Source organism: Megalobrama amblycephala, linkage group LG16 (genome assembly GCF_018812025.1).
Source record: "Megalobrama amblycephala isolate DHTTF-2021 linkage group LG16, ASM1881202v1, whole genome shotgun sequence".
Classification (NCBI taxonomy): Eukaryota; Metazoa; Chordata; class Actinopteri; order Cypriniformes; family Xenocyprididae; genus Megalobrama; species Megalobrama amblycephala.
Window position 1 is genome coordinate 28109982 of NC_063059.1, and position 22240 is coordinate 28132221.

At 35.6% G+C, this 22240-nt stretch overlaps 1 protein-coding gene across 6 annotated transcripts in view; it reads right to left on the reverse strand.

Moving 5' to 3' along the window:
* Positions 1–22240, reverse strand: part of sgsm2 (small G protein signaling modulator 2) — a 60479-nt gene that overhangs the window by 11263 nt on the left and 26976 nt on the right. For 2 of the 6 annotated variants that reach the window (XM_048160477.1, XM_048160478.1), the window contains exons 3-12: positions 19273–19441; positions 9179–9343; positions 5748–5815; positions 5372–5520; positions 5155–5289; positions 4244–4368; positions 3763–3830; positions 2621–2784; positions 2295–2427; positions 1066–1203 (exon numbers count right to left, since the gene is read on the reverse strand). In XM_048160477.1, the coding sequence (XP_048016434.1) occupies positions 1066–1203; positions 2295–2427; positions 2621–2784; positions 3763–3830; positions 4244–4368; positions 5155–5289; positions 5372–5520; positions 5748–5815; positions 9179–9343; positions 19273–19441 (1314 nt within the window). The remainder of the gene's footprint in view (positions 1–1065; positions 1204–2294; positions 2428–2620; positions 2785–3762; positions 3831–4243; positions 4369–5154; positions 5290–5371; positions 5521–5747; positions 5816–9178; positions 9344–19272; positions 19442–22240) is intronic. The other 4 variants (XM_048160480.1, XM_048160479.1, XM_048160482.1 and 1 more) reach the window with 2 other exon arrangements.

Genomic DNA, 22240 nt, shown 5'->3' on the forward strand with positions numbered 1-22240 from the left:
ATATAATATAATATAATATAATATAATTCTGTGAATTCATTCAAATTTTGTGAATTAAATATATATTTAAACGTTGTCTACCTAGTTATTTTAGGTTAGACAATATACATTTTAGCTAAATAGATTTGTGATACATAGATTGTACTTGTATTAAAATAAAATAAATGTTTCAACATTCACATTATATGAATTAAATCAATAACTAGATTTATCCTACCTTGTAATTTTAGGTTAAAACTTAAAAAAAATTGTAATACATAGATTGTTCTTACAAAAAAAATAAATAAATAAGTGTTTCAACATTCATATTATGTAAATTAAATCAAAACCAATAATTAGCATTATTAGTCATTTTAGGTTAGAACTACAGATATTTTAACAAAAAAAAGATTTATATAAAATAAAATAAAATAAAATAAAATAAAATAAAATAAAATAAAATAAAATAAAATAAAATAAAATAAAATAAAATAAAATAGGCTTGGAGGAAAGCAGTGAAATGTCTCTTACGGCACCTTTGAGGCCATGAAGCTATATGCTACATTTAAATGCTTTTAATACACAACATATGAGTCATGGCATTAAAGACCAATTCATGATATAGTATTCTGCCCCAACACTGCCATACTATCTTACTACACACTCTGAAGTTCTTTCCCATCACTAGCACAGAATGATCTTGTGGTGTTTAGCTACTTTTCATTTAGCCAACATCTATTTAAAGTACTACAGATTTTTGTTTGCATATTTTATATCAATGAAATGCATGTGTGCCACACACGCTCGAGGTTATGTGCAACTTGATTTAGGTTTTGTCCTAGCCGCAAATATATTACCATAGCTACAAGCATACAGATCAGGCCAACAACTTAAAGAGTGACAAGGAAACCGTGACGCCTGAGGCGCCAACTGTGTCTCAATCTGCCCTCACTGACCGACAACCGGCCGCACTGCTGGGTTGCTGCTTGTGGGGGCCAGGTAACAGTTGGGATGGAAAGAAAAGTAGGAGGAGAGGAAGTATGAAAGGAGGAAGGGAGAATGAAGTGGGCCACTGGTGATAAAAACCTTTCATGACATTAGGATCTGTGAGGTTCCGTGAGCAGATCATAGAGATCATAGCGTGAAGTCTATCTTCCTCCTCCTCATCGTCGTCCAGAGAGGGCGCACGACTGCCCGTGGTGTGGTGGTAGTTTATAGTGACTGCTTGGGCAATAAAAGAACACAGTTTAGCACCCGCCTCTGAAGCAAAGTCACAATCCACTCACACACACTGCAAAAAAATATAGTTTTTTCAATCAGAACTTTTGTCTTGTTCTGTAGTAAAATATCTAAACATCCTCAAAACAAGAGAAATGGCATAAGATAAGACTTTAAGACTTGAATTTAATTTTTGTTCTTCTTGTTTTAAGCCTAATTTTAAGCTTACATTTTACATTAAAATTCTTGTTTTGTTATGGAATGTTGCCGTATTTATTATAAATGATTTATACATGCACATCTTTTTTTTTTTTAATCATGTGCCTCGTAATCTTTACCAAAATAACTTCCCCTCCTTGAAACAACATCTCTTCTCTGATGATGTGTTTACTAGCGTGAGGGCGGGGCAACCTGTCACTCACATGAGATCAACCAATAGCAAACCAAAAGTCAGACTCTACATTGTTCTTATTTCTTGTTAATAAAAAAAAATAGATTTATTTTAAGAAATTTCAGATATGTTCTCTGCAAACAAGTCTTAATATCAATCAATTTTGCTTCTTGAGTAAATGGAGATTCTTTTAAGAATGTTTCGATATTTTAACTGGAAAACAGACAAAAACACTGACTTGAAAATTAATTTTTTGCAGCGCATACATACACAGATATAAAAAGGAGCAGTGTCATCCCAGTAACAGTCACAGTTGAAAATCTAAAGGCTGCGTTGAATACTCACGTCCCTTCCAGCAGCCTCCACAACGGCTGTTATGTTCAAGAGAAAAGTGAGAACAAAACAGACAGACAACAATGATATGCGGGGATGGTGTCTGATGCAGCCCTGTTCAGTGTTCACACATCCGGGAAATCAAGTCTGGCTGAACAGGAAGCGTGAGTACTTAAAGGGTTTAAGATGTACAATGGCCCCAAAAATGTACTTTTGGACACTTTTAAGTCACACTTAAAATGATATTTTAATAATAATGCATTTTATGCATGGCTTTTAAGTGCTTAATGCTTTTGGGGTCACTGTAGTTGGACGGACAGATGGACGGACATACAAATGTGAAGAGGAGAGGCACATTTCTGCAGAAACTCACTTGAGTCATGGCGGTGCCCCGGATAAACGATGCGAAACACATAGTCTGCAGCGATTTGCTCCTCTCCATCCCCGTCCTGATCCACTAAACGGGACGTGCTGTTTCTCTTACGAAGTTTAGGGAAGACTTTGCCCTGTTAAGCAAACACACAGAGCCATATTCAAACTCATGTCCTTACTCCAAATAAAGAACATGAAATTACTTGGCAAAAAGCTAGAATGCAGAAAAAGGCGGATCAACAAGAATGAATGAGTGTGGAAGTTTCAAATGCTGCTGACACATCTAAACGTCCTGCTACATGATGTTTGCTGCAGTAAAACACTCACCTTACCCCTCTGGGACCAGAGGGGGGGCTCCAGCTGACCCCGGGGCAGTAGACCCGTCTCCAAACAGGACAAGAAAGCCAGCAGGTGACCCCCAGGTGGGAAGTGCAGAGGAGGCCGCTGGATCCCATCCTGACTTACTAACACCAGAGTACCACCACAGTCCGCTAAGAGAAATTCATATTAATACTTTAAAAAAAAAAAATAATATAATATAATATAACACATGTGCATCCCTGCATAGTGGTTTGAAAAAATATAATATAATATAATATAATATAATATAATATAATATAATATAATATAATATAATATAATATAATATAATATAATATAATATAATATAATATAATATAATATAATATAATATAATATATATATATATATATATATATATATATATATATATAATATAATATAATAATTGATACTGAAAAGATATTTGCTACATTGAAGCTAACAATCTGTCAAATGTTAAAAATCTATAATATTGTATTATATTATATTATATAATGTGAATTAAATCAGTAATTCATACTGAAAAGATGTGCTACATTGAAGCTAACAATGTGTCAAATGTTAAAATATCTATAATATAATATAATATAATATAATATAATATAATATAATATAATATAATATAATATAATATAATATAATATAATTTAATATAATATAATATAATATAATTCTGTGAATTCATTCAAATTTTGTGAATTAAATATATATTTAAACTTTGTCTACCTAGTTATTTTAGGTTAGACAATATACATTTTAGCTAAATAGATTTGTGATACATAGATTGTACTTATATTAAAATGAAATAAATGTTTCAACATTCATATTATATGAATTAAACCAATAACTAGATTTATCCTACCTTGTAATTTTAGGTTAAAACTTAAAAAAATTTTAATACATAGATTGTTCTTACAACTATTTATATAATATAATATAATATAATATATATATATATATATATATATAATATAATATAATATAATATAATATAATATAATATAATATAATATAATATAATATAATATAATATAATATAATAATATAATATAATATAATATAATATAATATAATATAATATAATATAGCTTAGAACAATATGCCAAAGGTATAGGAAGGGGACTCACGGCGCTGGTGACAATGAATGCAGACGATCTGTCTTAAAGGCACAGTCAAAGCGTAGTCCCAATAAATACTAAAGTGTGATTGAGGTTGATAAAAGAAAGAGAGAAAGAGGCAGAGAGTGAAAATTCTCCCCTGTTCTATTAAAATAGATCAGTATCTAAATAGTCTTTTTCCATAAAATCAACAAGGAATCTCATTCCTGATACCACAACACATTTCTTCAACCTTATCATTACAAACCATCAATCATCATATCAGGACACTCATCTTGTGCTTTTCCTGTAAATCCTCCATAAACGTAATTGCTCTGCCCAGCCTAAAAATCTTAGACCACAATCAAATCAGTTTCTACATGTCAAGTAGAGTAGTGGCAAAATTATTTGCAGCGATTGGCCATTTCAAATCATTTCAAGCTCTTCCGGCCCATTTTACCTGATGACATAATTTCCCTGATTCCCTGTGTGTGTATACAGCATATTTTACCTCTTCTCCAGGTCACAGTCTCCCAGAGTGCCATTGATTAGCTGATTGGGCGTCCACTTCAGCGTGAGTGTTTCTGCCGTCTGATGAAGGGACAGGTAACCACGCAGCACCTCCATGTCCTTCTTCTGCAAAGCACAAAGTCTATTCAATAAAACACAGCGGCTTCCCTAAAAATAACCAGTAAAATCAGCAGCCTTACATACTTTTCTCTGATTATAAGTTAACATACAAGAAAATTTGAAAAAAAAAAAAGATGTCAGATTACTGAATGAATGAAAGAAAACGGAGTGATATAAGCAACAGAGTGACATAAATAAAACGTCTCTGACGATTTACTGTGATGATGAGAACTGCGAAATGCATCAGGTTTCACACAGAAATCCAATTAGACCTGAATCACTGCAATCCTTTTGGCAAGGGTTGTTTACACTATTGATTTCTTCAACTCTTCGCCAGACCCAGCACTTTCTGTGCCCAGTTATATCAGTCACTGTTGCAAATCTCACAGACACTCATGCACACATCCAGTCCATGCCTGACTCATTTGATGACAAATCTAATGTGGTGTAATGGCTAATCCAGTCTGCCTTTTCCAGTTCACAACTATCAGCCAGGAAGTCAGCAGAACAAAAAAATGCCAGGGATTAAGGGAGCCGGAACCATCTGACCATTCATTACACAAGGGAACAACAAATTTTGACCAGTGGAGATCAATGATCTTTTCTAGCTACAGTACAGCATTGTGGCTCACTTCCTGTAACCAGCAGTCTTTGAGCACCACTGTATTGATTAGATGATATACATTGATCTACAAATCAATCCATTTTGTTACAACAATCAAAAGAAATGTAGATGCAAATCAAACTAGTTTTCCTCTAAGTGAATTTGCATCTGTGTGTGTACAGTCTTACCGGTTGAACGAGTACATTGTTCTTTCCGTAGAGCAAGTGAACACGTGAGTTTTGGTGCAGGGATTCGACATACTCTCTCGCCGAGGCTGCAAACTTATCCTCAGACATGCTTCCTGAGGACTGGCGCTTTCGGATCTGAGGAAAGTACAGTGAATATGAGATATTTATGCAGTTTACTGTTATATTACTAATCACCCCATATGTATGATTTTTTCACCCCAAGCGCAGGCCTGCGTCCCGGCGACACCTCCTGGCCCCTGTGGGCCCCGTGGATGCGATGCCGCTGGACCAGCTCATTGGCCGACGGGTCCGTCCAGAAATGATCTGACGTCTTGAGTTTAGTGTACTCTAGAGCGCAAGGCCCAACTATAGATGAAAAAATATTGATTTCACACAAAACAAATTATGTGATAAAAAAAATGCCAGAGTGAATCATAATAAAATAATGAAATGCTAACACTATTTGAATGCAGTTGTTTTTTACTTTGTTGTATCTCTTTTCAATTAACAAGTTCAATGAACAATGGTCTATAAATCTCTATTATCTGCATTATGAGAAGCTAGAGTGTGTTTTCTGCATCAGATGCACTTACCCAGCAGTGCCGCCAGTATAGGGCCAAACACAGAGTCGTGCATGAGGGCCTCCCTTTCATAATACTTACTGCAGACAAACACCAACAGCAAACACACAAAACGTGTATGTCAATAACCAGTGACCTCTTTCAAAGGCTGAACAAATAACCCATTATTATTTCATGAGCTCCATATGACAGTCCAAACAATCACTATGGACAAAAAAGAAATGTCTAGCAAATAATAAGATGAATAAGAAAGATGAGCAATTCATGTTATGTGGCCACTATTATTTAATATATGTAATATATAAATATGTAATTAGCATGCACAGATATTAAAACTCTGGCTGAAATCATTAAGCTGATAATTATTTTCATGTTATGGCCAATATCTGATAAATGGTTGATATTAAAATTCGATACCATTATGTCTAAATAAATTAAAAATGAATTACTAAAAACAAAACATTTAATATGTACAGTACCCCGCACATGACGTGAGGATTTACTTATTCAATCCTTCGTTTTAGTTCAAGAATTCATTCCCACGAATTTTAGTTTTAGTAAATCATTGCCATGTTGTACTAATTCGTTCTCTCAATTTGATTTTACTAGAACAAGGGACTGAAGTATTACAATGTGACAATGATTTAGTAAAACAAGGGAATGAATTATTATATCAGCAACACGATTTGCTTAAAATGAGAAAAACGTGTTGATGTAATAGTAAATCGTTAGTTAGTGGCCATGATATACTTATTTTTCCCCCGCATGTCATGTGCGGGGCTCCGTAATATATGGAAGCTTGTTTCCGCCACAATTGCGACTTTTCATCTCACAAATCTGACTTTTTTCTCACAATTGTAAGTTTACATGACTTTTCTCAGAATTGTGAAATATAAACTTGCAATTGCAAGTTATGTCAGAATTGCGAGATATAAACTCACAATTGCGAGAAATAAAGTTAGAATTGCGAGTTTATAACTCGCAATTCTGACTACATAACTCGAAATTGTGAGTTTATAACTCGCAACTCTGAAAACATAACTCGAAATTGTGAGTTTATAACTCGCAATTCTGAAAACATAACTCGAAATTGTGAGTTTATAACTCGCAACTCTGAAAACATAACTCGAAATTCTGACTACATAACTCGAAATTGTGAGTTTATAACTCGCAATTCTGAAAATATAACTCGAAATTGTGAGTTTATAACTCGCAACTCTGAAAACATAACTCGAAATTGTGAGTTTATAACTCGCAATTCTGAAAACATAACTCGAAATTGTGAGTTTATAACTCGCAACTGAAAACATAACTCGAAATTGTGAGTTTATAACTCGCAACTCTGAAAACATAACTAGAAATTGTGAGTTTATAACTCGCAATTCTGACTACATAACTAGAAATTGTGAGTTTATAACTTGCAATTCTGACTACATAACTAGAAATTGTGAGTTTATAACTCGCAATTCTGAAACCATAACTCGAAATTGTGAGTTTATAACTCGCAACTCTGAAAACATAACTCGAAATTGTGAGTTTATAACTCGCAATTCTGAAAACATAACTCGAAATTGTGAGTTTATAACTCGCAACTCTGAAAACATAACTCGAAATTCTGACTACATAACTCGAAATTGTGAGTTTATAACTCGCAATTCTGAAAATATAACTCGAAATTGTGAGTTTATAACTCGCAACTCTGAAAACATAACTCGAAATTGTGAGTTTATAACTCACAACTCTGAAAACATAACTAGAAATTGTGAGTTTATAACTCGCAATTCTGACTACATAACTAGAAATTGAGAGTTTATAACTCGCAATTCTGACTACATAACTAGAAATTGTGAGTTTATAACTCGCAATTCTGAAACCATAACTCGAAATTGTGAGTTTATAACTCGCAATTCTGAAACCATAACTCGAAATTGTGAGTTTATAACTCGCAATTCTGAAAACATAACTCGAAATTGTGAGTTTATAACTCGCAATTCTGACTACATAACTAGAAATTGTGAGTTTATAACTCGCAATTCTGACTACATAACTAGAAATTGTGAGTTTATAACTCGCAATTCTGAAACCATAACTCGAAATTGTGAGTTTATAACTCGCAATTCTGAAACCATAACTCGAAATTGTGAGTTTATAACTCGCAATTCTGAAAACATAACTCGAAATTGTGAGTTTATAACTCGCAATTCTGAAAACATAACTCGAAATTGTGAGTTTATAACTCGCAATTCTGACTACATAACTAGAAATTGTGAGTTTATAACTCGCAATTCTGAAAACATAACTCGAAATTGTGAGTTTATAACTCGCAATTCTGACTACATAACTCGCAATTGTGCGTTTATATCTCACAATTCTGACTTTATAACTTGCAATTGTTGCAATGTTTGAATTGCGAGATAAAAAGTTGCTATTAATTTTTTATTTTTTATTCAGTGGCGGAAACAAGCTTCCATAGTAATATACTGGATACCGACATGAGAATCATTCTCTCTTGCTGAATTCAGAACCGCGTAATATTCTTTCTATTTTGAACTATTTCTTTCTATGGCAGGAATAATTAGGCAGGACAGTTTATCAGCTATCAGCTGTTTAAAATCAGAACAATTGATGACAGATTTGTGAATGAATATCTCTTTTGATCTAATAGATCAAACAGGTTTACATAAAGGTCTAACATGGCTCGCAAATCTGATTTATTTGGTCTGTTCACCATACGCACAGAATCGTGTGCAGCGGTTTCTCACACTGAAATAGTAACAGGATATTTTTTCTCTATTTTTATTCCAAAGACAAATGCTATTGTTTGTACGGAGATTGTATTTTTTACATTTTAAACACCTTCCCAACCACCCCCGAACAAACTGCCTTAGATGATGATAATTAAACAGTAATAGTACAAACGATAATGAAAATAAATAATAATAATAAATAATAAAATAGTAATAATAATAGTGATACAGCAAACTTAAAATGGACAATAATAAAATGCAATAGTTAAGTGACAATGTAATATAGATACATATAGGCCTATATAGTAGCAGGATATTTTAAAAGACAAAACAAAAAGAGCACTGGATGAGGTCGATATTTACATACAATCCATTGTACTGTAGGAAACAAAACAGGCAAAACTATGTCTTCTAAATTTTGTAAATGACTATCTTTCTCTGCAGACTATCTTTCTCCATTTATCTCCAAAACAGTATCAAAAAAAAAAAAAAAATAATATCATGTATCAAAATATACAGTAGGCACACTTTTTGATAGCCTGTGCCCCAATATTGATGAAAGACTAGAAATGCTCCAATCACACACAAAAAAAAGGATATTCATTTTGAGATTAAAGATTACAGTGTTATTAAATTATTAGTGTATAAATAAATCATAATAAGCTCAATGAATTTCAATACAGGAATTATAATTACCTTGCGTTATCCACAATATACTGCACAACATTGTCCAGGACTTTCTCAAAGAGGGCTGTGCGGACCCATATGTGCTTGATGGCCTGTGCTGAGAGTGGCTGAGGTGCTCGGCCGGCAGAGGAGCCCTGCCTCCTGAGGGCCTCCTGTCCTGTGCTCTGGGTCCTCCTGAGAGAGAGATGAGCAATAACAAACACGTTCACACACAAGATCAAAAGTGAATATGACAAAAATGCTCACTAAACATAAGATAAAGTTAAGCCTGATGTAAACAAATGACACGAGCATTCATTTGCACACATTTTCTTACAATTTAGCAACAGTATTTACACCAATTTGCAATTTTTCTTGGACATTCTCCCAAAAAATTACATGAATTTAAGACAAAAGTCTCCAAAAAAAAAAAATTATTATTATTTTTTTTTTTTTTTCAAAAGTTCAGACTTGCCGTGACTAGACCTTCACTCATTTTGTCCTCATATAACCCTCTAAAAATCCTATACTTACATTGTCTGGTCTTAAGAAAGAAACGAGAGACACAAAAGGGATTATGACTGTGCCTGTCAGCGGGTGTTTCTAAGTGTTTGTGAGTTCATATACTTCTCCATACAGCATCTTAAAAGGATGACCTGGCTGCTCATCTACAACAGTGCAGGAGGGCCAGCAGCAGTCACAAAGCCCTCTCGAACCCACCAGGCCATTCAGTCAATGAAGACAACACACACAATGACAGGGACAGAGCATGTGTCATCCCAAAAGACTCACCTCAGAGTATTAAAAAAAGATCAATCTCACAAACAAAAAGAATGAGTAACACGAGAGCAGGAACATCTCAGATTAGAGTTATTGCATCATCCGTCGTGCAGGCCACTCAGCCCATCAACAACAGCTATTCCTCTTACTCTTGAAAAACTTTTTTTTTTTTTTTTCAAAATCTCTGTAATTACACTACTGTTCAAACAGTTGGGGTCAGCAAGATTTTCTTTTTTTTGAAGGAAATTAAAGGTGCCCTAGAACTTTTTTTTAAAAGATGTAATATAAGTCTAAGGTGTCCCCTGAATGTGTCTGTGAAGTTTCAGCTCAAAATACCCCATAGATTTTTTTTAATTCATTTTTTTAACTGCCTATTTTGGGGCATAATTAGAAATGAGCCGATTCAGGGCTGCTGGCCCTTTAAATCTCGTGCTCCACACCCTAAGAGCTCCTGCTTGCCTTAAACAACATTAAAAAAGTTCAAACAGCTAATATAACCCTCAAAATGGATCTTTACAAAGTGTTCGTCATGCAGCACGTCTAATCACGTAAGTACAGTGTTTATTTTGATGTTTACATTTGATTCTGAATGAGTTTGAGGCTAAGCTCCATGGCTAATGGCTAATGCTACACTGTTGGAAAGATTTATAAAGAATGAAGTTGTGTTTATGAATTATACAGACTGCAAGTGTTTAAAAATGAAAATAGCGATGGCTCTCTTGTCTCTGTGAATACAGTAAGAAACGATGGTAACTTTAACCACATTTAACAGTACATTAGCAACAAGCTAACGAAACATTTAGAAAGACAATTTACAAATATCACTAAAAATATCATGATATCATGGATCATGTCAGTTATTATTGCTCCATCTGACATTTTTTTTGCTATTGTTCTTGCTTGCTTACCTAGTCTGATGATTCAGCTGTGCACAGATCCAGACATTCTGCCCTTGTCTAATGCCTTTCATAATGTTGGGAACATGGGCTGGCATATGCAAATATTGGGGCGTACATATTAAAGAGCCTGACTGTTACGTAACAGTCGGTGTTATGTTGAGATTCGCCTGTTCTTCGGAGGTCTTTTAAACAAATGACATTTATATAAGAAGGAGGAAACAATGGAGTTTGAGACTCACTGTATGTCTTTTCCATGTACTGAACTCTTGTTATTTAACTATGCCGAGGTAAATTCAATTTTTGAATCACCTTTAATACTTTAATTCAGCAAGGACATTAAACTGATCTAAAGTGACAGTAAAGATGTTTATAAATGTTACAAAATATTTCAAGTAAACTCTTTCTTTTGAACTGTCTATTCATCAAAAAAAATAATAATAATGGTTTCCTCAAAACTATTAAGCAGCACAACTGTTTTTTTGTGTTGATATTAATAAGAAATGTTTCTTGAGCAACAAATCAGCATATTAGAATGATTTCTGAAGGATCATGTGACACTGAAAACTGGAGTAATGATACTAAAAAGTCAGCTTTGCCATCACAGGAATAAATTACAACTATATATATATATATATATATATATATATATATATATATATATATATATATATATATATATATATATATATATATTCAAATAGAAAAGAGCTATTTTAAATTGTAATACTATTTCACAATATGTCTGTTTTTACTGTATTTTTGATTAAATAAATGCAGCTTTGGTAAGCGAAGAAAATCTCTTGGAAAGAATAAAAAAAATCTCACCAACCCTATACGTTTAAAGGCTACTGTATGTTTTGGCAGAGATTACATCACAGTATTTTCAGTAAGCACTGTTAGTTTTTCACTGACAGCCAAACACCAGCTCTAGGGTGACAAGAGTCACTGCTGTACTCTGAGAAAATGAAGAAATCACAAAAGATCAAAAAAATAAAATAAATCTTGCTTTAGGGCACTGTCAAGTTAGAGCAGAAAGCCAAGACTGAATAGAGCTGTTTGGGGGAAAAAGAAAAATGACGAAAAATCCCTAGTGGAGATCAGCATGTGGGAGAGTAAAAAAAGAAGAAAATATTGTGTCTATTATTATTGATGTTTTGGACACCACTGACTTTCATTGTATGGAGAAAAGCAGTTGTAACATTCATCAATTATTGTTTTATGTTTAATGAAAGGCAGAAAACCATAAAGGTTTGTATCGCCGCAACTTTTTTGGGGTAAGCTGTCTAGTTGAAAATAACCTTTAAGCCAGTTTCTGTGACTAAGCCCTTCTGAGATCCATTCAGAGGCTGTGGAGAGCTGGAAGGACTGCTGTAATGTTGAGTGCACAGATGAAGGAGTCCATCATGGGGTGTAAGCCAATAACACCCCACAGCCATCAATCTCCCTCCAGCCCGGACATCACACTACACCACAGCTGCAGGCACATCAGAGATGGATGAGTCTGCTGTCTCTGCCACAGTGCCCTCATCTTCTCTGATTTACATAAGCATTGATCCCATAATGGCCTAACACTTACACTGTATGTGTGAGTGTTGGCCACAGCGGTGGACATTCGGTATAAACAAGCAAATAAATCCCTGCACCTGAGATGAGCTATGCAGATGCTATGGAGATGAAACTGTGCGTTTCTGCTCCAAGAGCAATCATTCAGTGCAGTTTCAGAGGCCATTAATAAAGTGAATCCATATGAAACCACAAATAGCACATATTTTTGTATAACATCAGCTAAACTGTATATTTAACCATTGTTCATGGCAACATGTATTTCGCATCAATAAACGGTGTCAAGTTAATTGCCATCTTGCAACTTTCTGATAGATGACTCCAAGTTCAGGACTCTCCACTTATAAAGCAAGAAAACAAAATCATAGTTCAGAAAAACAACAACCTTGTAAGAGACACACAGATCTATACATGTTAGCTAAGGAATCCATAGAAAACTTAACTTGAATTGCAAATTAACAATAATATAAAATAAATTAAAATTATTGTTATACTGTTGCAATGTTTGTCTTGTTGCTTGGCCGATTCGCTTTAAGCTAATTTACATATAATATAATAATATTAACTTCATTTCCATGTATTTAATAGGGATGAGCAACTAATCAACTAGTATTTTATATATAAAATAAACATGTGATGCTAATTTTTAATTGTTTAATGTTTTTGAAAGAAGTCTCTTATGCTCATCATTATAAATAATTGAGCACCAAAACAGCACATTAGAATGATTTCTGAAGGTTCATGTGACACTGAAGTCTGGAGTAATGATAAAAATTCAGTTTTCAACTAAAAATTCAGCTTTGCCATCACAGGAATAAAAACATATACAAAACAGTTATTTTAAATCATAATAATATTTCGCAATATTACTTTCATTAATGTATTTTCGATCAAATAGGCTTGAAAGCAGCCTTGGTGAACAGAAAAACTTATTTCAAAAACCAAACAATCTTACATACATATATAATCTTATATATATCTTATATATATATATATATATATATATATATATATATATATACATATATACACATATATACACATATATATATATATGTGTTCTGAAAACTGAATTTTTATCATTACTCCAGACTTCAGTGTCACATGAACCTTCAGAAATCATTCTAATGTGCTGTTTTGGTGCTCAATTATTTATAATGATGAGCATAAGAGACTTCTTTCAAAAACATTAAACAATTAAAAATTAGTATATATACATATATATACACACACATATACACACACACATATACAGTGCCCTCCACAATTATTGGCACCCTTAGTAATTATGAGCAAAAGCAGCTGTGAAAAATCTGCATTGTTTATCCTTTTGATCTTTCATTCAAAAAATTCACGAAATTATAACCTTTCATTGAAGGAAAAGAATTGAAAGTGTGTGGGGGGGTCACATTATGAAATAAATGTTTTTCTCCAAAACACATTGGCCACAATTATTGGCACCCTTATATTCAAAACGTTTTGCAAGCTCCTTTTGCCAAGATAACAGCTCTGAGTCTTCACCTATAATGCCTGATGAGTTTGAAGAACACCTGAGGAGAGATCAGAGACCATTCCTTCATACAGAATCTCTCCAGATCCTTCAGATTCCCAGCTAAATGTTGGTGTTTCTTCTCTTCAGTTCACTCCACTCATTTTCTTTAGGGTTCAGGTCAGGGGACTGGTATGGCCATGTCAGAAGCTTCATTTTGTGTTCAGTGACCCATTTTTGTGTTGGTTTTGATGTTTGTTTTGGATCATTGTCCTGATGGAAGATCCAACCACAGCCCATTATTGGATTTCTAGCAGAAGCGGTCAGGTTTGATTTTTTATCTGTTAGTATTTGATAGAATCCATGATACCATGTATCTGAACAAGATGTCCAGGACCTCCAGCAGAAAAATAGGCCCACAAAAGATCCAACAGTATATTTAACCGTGGGCATGGGGTACTTTTTATCCATGTGTGCACCAAACCCATCTGGTGGGTTTGCTGCCAAAAAGCTAATTTTTTTGTTTCATCTGACCATAGAAGCCGGTCCCGTTTGAAGTTCCAGTTGTGTCTGACAACTGAATATGCTGGAGATTGTTTCTGGTTGAGAGCAGAGGATTTTTCTTGAAACCCTCCCTAAAAACTTGTGGGGATGTAGGTGCTGTTTGATCATTTTTTTAGGTTTTCTGAGACTCAAGACTCAACTAATCTCTGCAATTCTCCAGCTGTGATCCTTGGAGAGTCTTTGTCCACTCAAACGCTCCTCCTCACTTCACATTAGGACGATTTAGATTCCAGGCAGATTTGTAACATCTTTAGTTAACTGGAACTTCTTAATTATTGCACTAATAGTGGAAATGGGGATTTTCAATGTTTTAGTTATTTTCTTACAGCCACTTTCTATTTTGTGAAGCTCAACAATCTTTTGCTGCACATCAGAACTATATTCTTTGGTTTTTCTCATTGTGATGAATGATTACGGGAATTTGGCCTTTGTGTTTCCTCATGTTTATTCTCCTGTGGAACAGAAAGTCTCGGCTGGACAATTTCATGCTCCATATGAATGGGAATATACTTCAGAGATATTTTACTCATAAGAATTTCTAGGGGTGCCAATAATTGTGGTGGGCACTATATATATATATATATATATATATATATATATATATATATATATATATATATATATATATATATATATATATATATATATATATATATATATATATATATATATATATATATATACACATACACACATATTATATATATGATACAATACTGAAAATAAAAACCCAATGTGAAGCTAAATACTGTATGAAATTATGTGCGAGTCTCCACACACAAAGACTTTAAATAAAAGTTTGTATATTAAACACCGTTTTTCGCTGAAAGATGAACTGATCTTACATAAAATTGAGGCATAAGTTATAAAACATGCTATATAAATAAATATGCCTATAAAAAAAAAAAAAAAAAAAAAAAATATATATATATATATATTTATTTACTATCGAACTATAGCCATCTAACTTTTATCTTTAGGGGCCAATAGCTCTGCGAGAGGGGGGTCCAGGAGCTTGTGGATGGTGGCATTTCGACAGGGTAGAGGGGAACAAATTAATATTTTGTGTAGCTGGATAATAAGCATCTTGCAGTGTGGTCTTGTATCACCCTGAAGAGGTTTCTTTTATATAACAATCTGCTGACTGTACACTATCATTTAGCCTTGCCGCGCCCCCATTTTTATAACTCCGGATCCCAAACAATGAAGTACAAATGTGTTTAGAGTGCAATAAAAGAGATTAATGACATGCAGTTGCTTTATTAGACCTCAGTTTGAGGCCTGAATCGCTGCGGTAGAGGTATTCAATAACCAGCGAGCATCTTGTTGCTCTAGTGATGGTGACACCATGGTGTTGCTGTGGCAACTTGAGTAACCGAGTGTGTGCGGTGGGGGAGGGCTGGTTAAAATGGACAGACAGGGAAGACCGCAGAACATGTGACTAGCACCACTCCACATTAATGCTTTAAATGTGTGTGTGTGTGCGCGAATAGCTACTGTACTGACACACCAAAGTGGCTTCAGCTAATCTCTGACCACATCACCTGGAGATTGTTGCTATTAGACCAGAGCGGTCCACTCTTGAGTGACACATTGGCCATGTGGCTCTGCTAATGGAGAGTTAATTGGAAAATAAGAAGCTGACCGAAGCCCCGGAGCATCCGCCCAAAACCATCCCTCATTTAGAGTGCTGCAGAGCCAGTCAAAGCAGCAAATCATCCCTCTCCACACACCAGATCTGCTTCCTGCTTTCATCATTGCCTGCACAGCTTATCAGTCATAAAGCATTGCTTATATCGCTAATATGATCAGTTCTAGTTTATGGATTTCTTTGCCTTTTAGCATATTATTTATAGCAGAATAATAATAAGCAGTTCATATTAATAAGCACAATAATAACCTGTTAAAAAGTAAATTGTCATTTTCCAATAATGTTAAAATGTATTCATGTATTGTAGTTTAAAAAGCAGAGACAATCTGTGGTCTGATATGTTGATTTTAAGATAAACCAATGACATGAATTTAGGGAAGAAATATCGCAGTTCCGTTATGTATTGTTAAGGGTCGTTCACACTGGACAATAACTGAAACGATTACAATCACTATACAATTTCAATAATCGTTCTGTTATTATTATTATTATAAGTCCACACCACAGCTATTGTCACGGTTCCAGTCATTCCCGGACTACACTTCCCATAATCCTCCCTGCCAATCACCTGCACTCACTCCACCAATCAGCTAACACTAATCAACACACCCAGCTGCCACGCATTACCTGGACTATATAAGCTAGTCACATCCTAACACACATTGGGAGGTCTTGTATACTCTGTTGCAATTCTGAGCGTTTATCCTTGTGTCTGTCTGCCCGTGACTGTTCCTGTCTGTTCCCTGTGTATGATTCTCTGCTGCCTGCCCTTTGGACTATTTGCTCTGTTTTGGATTTATGATTGTTATCTGCCCGCCCTGACCCATTGCCTGTTCCACAACTACGATTCTGCCTATACTCTCTGCCATACGTGTTTGCTGTTGTTCCACCATTGCCTGTTTGACTACGAACTCAGTTTAATAAAGCTTGCATATGGATCTCACCTCGTGTCCCGCCTCGTTACAGCTATAATTATAAATGACATAGAGAAACAATATTGTTGGAATCATTTTCAGAACAATTTCTCCAGGTGATGAACGATAAAAACACTGACAGCCAATCACAATCCACCTGACTTTAAAGAGCTTGAGCATTTAAAACTACAGTCCATGTTTACCTGTATAATAAACAGAATGTTATCGTTTGCTGGTGTGGACACTAATATAGTTATCATTATGGTTATGGTATGCATGGGCCTTTAGTGACGCAAACATTTCACTTTTAATTTCAACATAAAATGGCATTTGCAATCTGTTTTATTTCGTAAAGTGACATATTTCAAGTGCAGGGATGCAAACAGGTAAAGAGGAAAAAAGGTGAGAACATTGCGCAGGGCGGGGGCATGCTGTGCTTGTAATTTTTTTTTTAAGTTATTTGCTTTACATGCTCTTTTGTAGTTACTTACAGGGTAGTAAAAATAAATGTAAAAATCCCTTAAATGTTCAAAACTGTAATTTTTCTTGCAAAAAATTAACATTGTTGCAACATTTGACCAAAAATCAACATTTGGTTAAAATTTCATGTTATAACTAATTAAATGCTATGCAGGATAACCTTGTAAGACCCCCCTACCCCCCATAAAACACTTTCTCATTGGATCTATGCAAATCCCAAAGGAGTTCTCACCTAAAAGTGAGGAGTTTGCATCTATGCAAGTGAAACAGGATATTTGATGAGAAAAAAATAGGGTGGAACTTTATTTTATCAATCAAGAATTGATTGGATTGTAAAAAAAAAAAAAAAAAAAAAAAAAAAAATTGGGTATTTCAACCTAAATGTGAGTTTGCAGTCAATTATCAAGGCTTCTTTTTCAAATCTATTGTAAGCTGCTTTATAGCTGATTTGACTGTTTCATTATTGACGAATTTTGCACCATTGACACTGTTATTGAACTGAACTGACTTCAACTGAATAATAACACTATTGTCTTAGAATGTTTTAGAGCTGCTTTACAGCAGATTTAAGTTCTGTTTGCATCATTATTATTTTCCTGTTTATCGCTGTAAATCTGTATTGAATAAAGCGCTATATAAATAATGGTGACTTGACATTATTTTTGTAAATTTTGTTGCATTGTTGTTAACCAGATTTTAGAAAGGCTGGAATACCTAGTTAAAAACAAAAGCTATGTGGCTATTGGCTATGACAATGGTTGGGGGCCCGGAGTTATAAAAAGTGGGACACGTCAAGGCTAAAGCCCAAAGTATACTTCGGTTTTTATGCATATAGTGCACCAGAATAGTAAAGTACGTGTGCCACTCAATTTTTGTAACCGTGCGTTGAATTTGTTTTGCACTAATCGGTTGTTCCACAAGGTGGCAACACTGGCCCCAGCTAAATTAAAACTAAAGAGACAGAAAAACAAAACAACAACAACAAAATACCAGAGACTGCAATAACAACAGATGCCCGAGCCTTGTGTGAGTGAGTTATGAGATAGCCGCAACTTTAGTTTAAAGCGGAACTCAGTAAGATTTGCGAAGCTCCCCCTACAGGTTCCTTCAGTGAATCACACTGTCGTAAATACTCCAAGCGCAGCTCTGGACTACAACGACTACAACGCTCACCAGGGCAGTAGTTTTGCAAATACAGTACAAGAAATCTCGATGGAGGTGGGTAATTTTCGAAATTGTCTTATAAAGTCATAATATATACATTGTTTCTGAATTACCGTAAAACATTTTGTCACTCTCGCGTGAACATGAGGTGAGATTGTTTCGGGTCGGCGAAGCTCAACTTGCAAGTGCTGTTTTGTGGTGTAGACGTGCCAGAGGGGGTTAGTGCTCGCCTCAAACACACCACTACAAGTCAATTAACCATCGTAAGGACTTAGAAAACTATTTATGAAGGTAAAAAAAGTTACTTAGTTCTGCTTTAAAAGAATATAAAATCATTTGCATCGGTCATAACTTCTGGAGAAAAATAACAGACACTGGACAAAGATGAAACTTTCTAGAACACATATGTTGACCGCCTGCGAATGGAGTATACTTTGAAAGGCTACATGTTTGACTAAAAAAATGAAGGCTTAAGGTATAGTGTACACTATGATTGACCATTTGCCCACATGGCCTAGGTGATATCAGCTGAAAAGAAAGTTTTTTTGGAGGTGGAGTTTATTCAATTAAAACTTAAAAAAATAATAATAATTATTATCGAGCACAATAAGAAGTCAGACCTGGTGATTTCGGCCTGTTGCTGTAGCTGTTCTTGAACCTTGCGACAGATCTCACTGGCCGTGGTGTTCACCTTGCCGATCTTGGTGAAGAGAGCGGCGATCTTATCGCTGCGGAGGAATCCGGCTGCTCTTCGCTTCAGCAGGTGACTTAAGCAAGCCTCAATGGAGCCTGAAGGAACATAGAAGGAGGAGCTGATAAGGGGTATGCAGGAAAAGATCAAACAAAACACTGAATAAACTAAAGCAATTAGCATCTTATTATTACCGACTGCTTCATGAATTCCTTTAATAACAGCCATTTGTTCTCACGAGTCAAGTTTTTAATTCCATTTCTTTCCTAGTGGGCTTCGCTATCGATGAACTTGCATGATGCAAGGGAAAATCTTATTGCAGAAGCAATTGTGTTCTGCCTCATACTCATTCTCCTTTTGTGAGGTAAACAGCCATGACGGGAGCGCAATTGCAACTGGGAATGAGATTTACTGCTGGTTGCTGGAGCACAGCTAAATATTTCAGTAAGGCAGAGTCAGGGCGAACTACCTGTTACTGTGCCTGGGATTCAACCGCCTCAAGCGCTGTGGGCTCACTTCAAAAACAAATAAACAATGGCAACAGTTCCCCAACCCCCTAATCTCACCGATGAAAGATGAAGAGGATGTTCATATTAGCACAAAAGCACGACTAATGCGTTCGTCCATCTTTTTTGACAAGTAGCCAAGTGCTCATGTGCCAAGAAGAACATAAATCAAGATCTATGGAGATCCGCTCGCCAAATGAAATCAAAATAATTTTTTACATGAAAGGCCATTTATGAGATTTGCATCTGCCGTGACAGCTGGGTAAAATCTACCTATCGACTCGCTGTTTGATTGATGCTATCAATATCTCAGCGGAATTAAGGTCCTTTTTTGTGCTACATAATCGACTGCATTTGTGGAAGCAATCAGATGTTTATAGCGGTAATAGCACTTTTATTGCTCGGCTTGTGCCACCGGGGGCAGCGGCTTAAGCGTTCTCAGCTTCAAGTTTTTCCCTTTAAGAGCCTGTATGATACATTTAGACAGCTAAAATGCACATTCATGAAGGGAAAATGCATGCAGACAGGGATTTCATTGGACTACTTCCAGGGGCCTCCCAAAAGAAGCTGAACAGCAGGGCCCCTGACCTGACATGTCACTAGCTTTCAATGAGATTTTACTGCCTTATTTTTTACCCTGAAGATGTGCGGCCATGCAGAAAGAGACTTGATCAACAAGCTGCAAATATGTTGCTAATCTACACCTCTAATTTCAGAGCATACAACAAAATGAATCATCTAAGTGGCTGTTAAGTGCTTCCCCCTTGAGAACCCAGCACGATAACTGTCTTTTCCCAAAAGCAGCTCTGATTTGAACAGCAATGCCCTAAGAGGCACTATAAGAAATGGCACTTCCTGTGTTTCTCGGATCCATCATCTAGTGAGCAGCAAACGTGCAGACAAAGCGCTGTGCATTTGAGAAACGAGCTGAACGCTCATGAAGATGTATTTACATAATCTCTCTGTGCCTGCTGGTTTGCACGGCTTTCTGTATGCACCCATACACCCACAAGCTACTCTGGTCTCACGCTCGAAGCACACAACCATCCATTTTAGGCAAAAATAATGCATATAAACATACAAATAAACTCTTAAAACAAACATTTCACACTCTCACTAGTTTCTTTTGTCTCTATTCAGTTGTTTATTGTGGAATTGACAATATCTCATATAGGTAAGATGCTTTAACTGAAGAAAGCTTTGAAACAATGCACACGGGAGTTTAGTATCTCATCACAGAGACATTAAAACAGTTCATCTGATTCGACTCTAACAACCTCCACTCAATAAAGGTGAAATAAGCATTGAGAAGAGCATCTGACAGACCACATGGGGATTTAATGAACAACAGATTAGACATATTGCCCCTATAAATCATTTAGTACAGTTTTATATCGTTGCTATCCTTAATGGGGCATTATCGACCGAAAGCCTCCCTTGTTCTTTGAATCATGGAAGCTATGTAATTTTTAAATACGTCTACGTCAGTTTATACAACTATATGTAAGCCATCTGTAGAATTCATTCCTATGTGAAAAAGTTACATTTGTCTTTGTGGTGCTATCTAAACATTGCTCTGTTTAAAGCCCGGGATATACTGCACGAGTTTAGCAATCCTCTAGGATCATTACAAATCACACTGTGCGACATGGATCTATTAAACTTGGGTACGACATGCATGTAGACTGTACGATGATGACACCTACTGACTCGTAGGCTACGATGCAAGTTTCTATAGAATAATAAAACGTCATCAGCATGCGCTAGTGGTAAACAAAAAGACCACGTTGAATCACACTTTGGCAGGTCGTAGCAGCAAATTCTAATTCGCACTGTGCGTTGGTCATGCTGAATTTCTGACACTGTCAGAAAATGATCGTAGGCTATCTTTGGTCGCAAGACCGGGAAAACGGCCGTCTTTGAACCTCTTTCACTGTACGACATAGGACCACCGATTAAGAGTCTTTCGTCTGGGACAGCTAAAAATTGTGCAGTGTGTCCCAGGCTTTAGAGTCAGTACTGAAATTTTAAAAATGTGATGCTTTGAGCGCTGTTGAGCGCTGTGATTGGCTACAATGATCTATAGAGTGCCTCAGGGATGACGCATTTTCGTAGGCAAAACCCGGAAGCGAGTTAGCATTTTAGGACTTCCGGTTCCAACGCCGTAAAGTCTATGGGTTTTTGAATGGGTTTTTGCTAAATCGCCTGAAATAAGGTCTGTGGTTAACAAAGCCTCTAAATACTTTGACGTTTTGATCTATGACATAAAACACACCAGTTATAAGCCACTTGTGATTTTTTTTTACTTTTACTGTGTCTTAAAATTGGCGGTTGCTAACAAATTGCTAAAAGGGACTACTTCCTTTGGCGGGGACTTTAGACGTCATCATT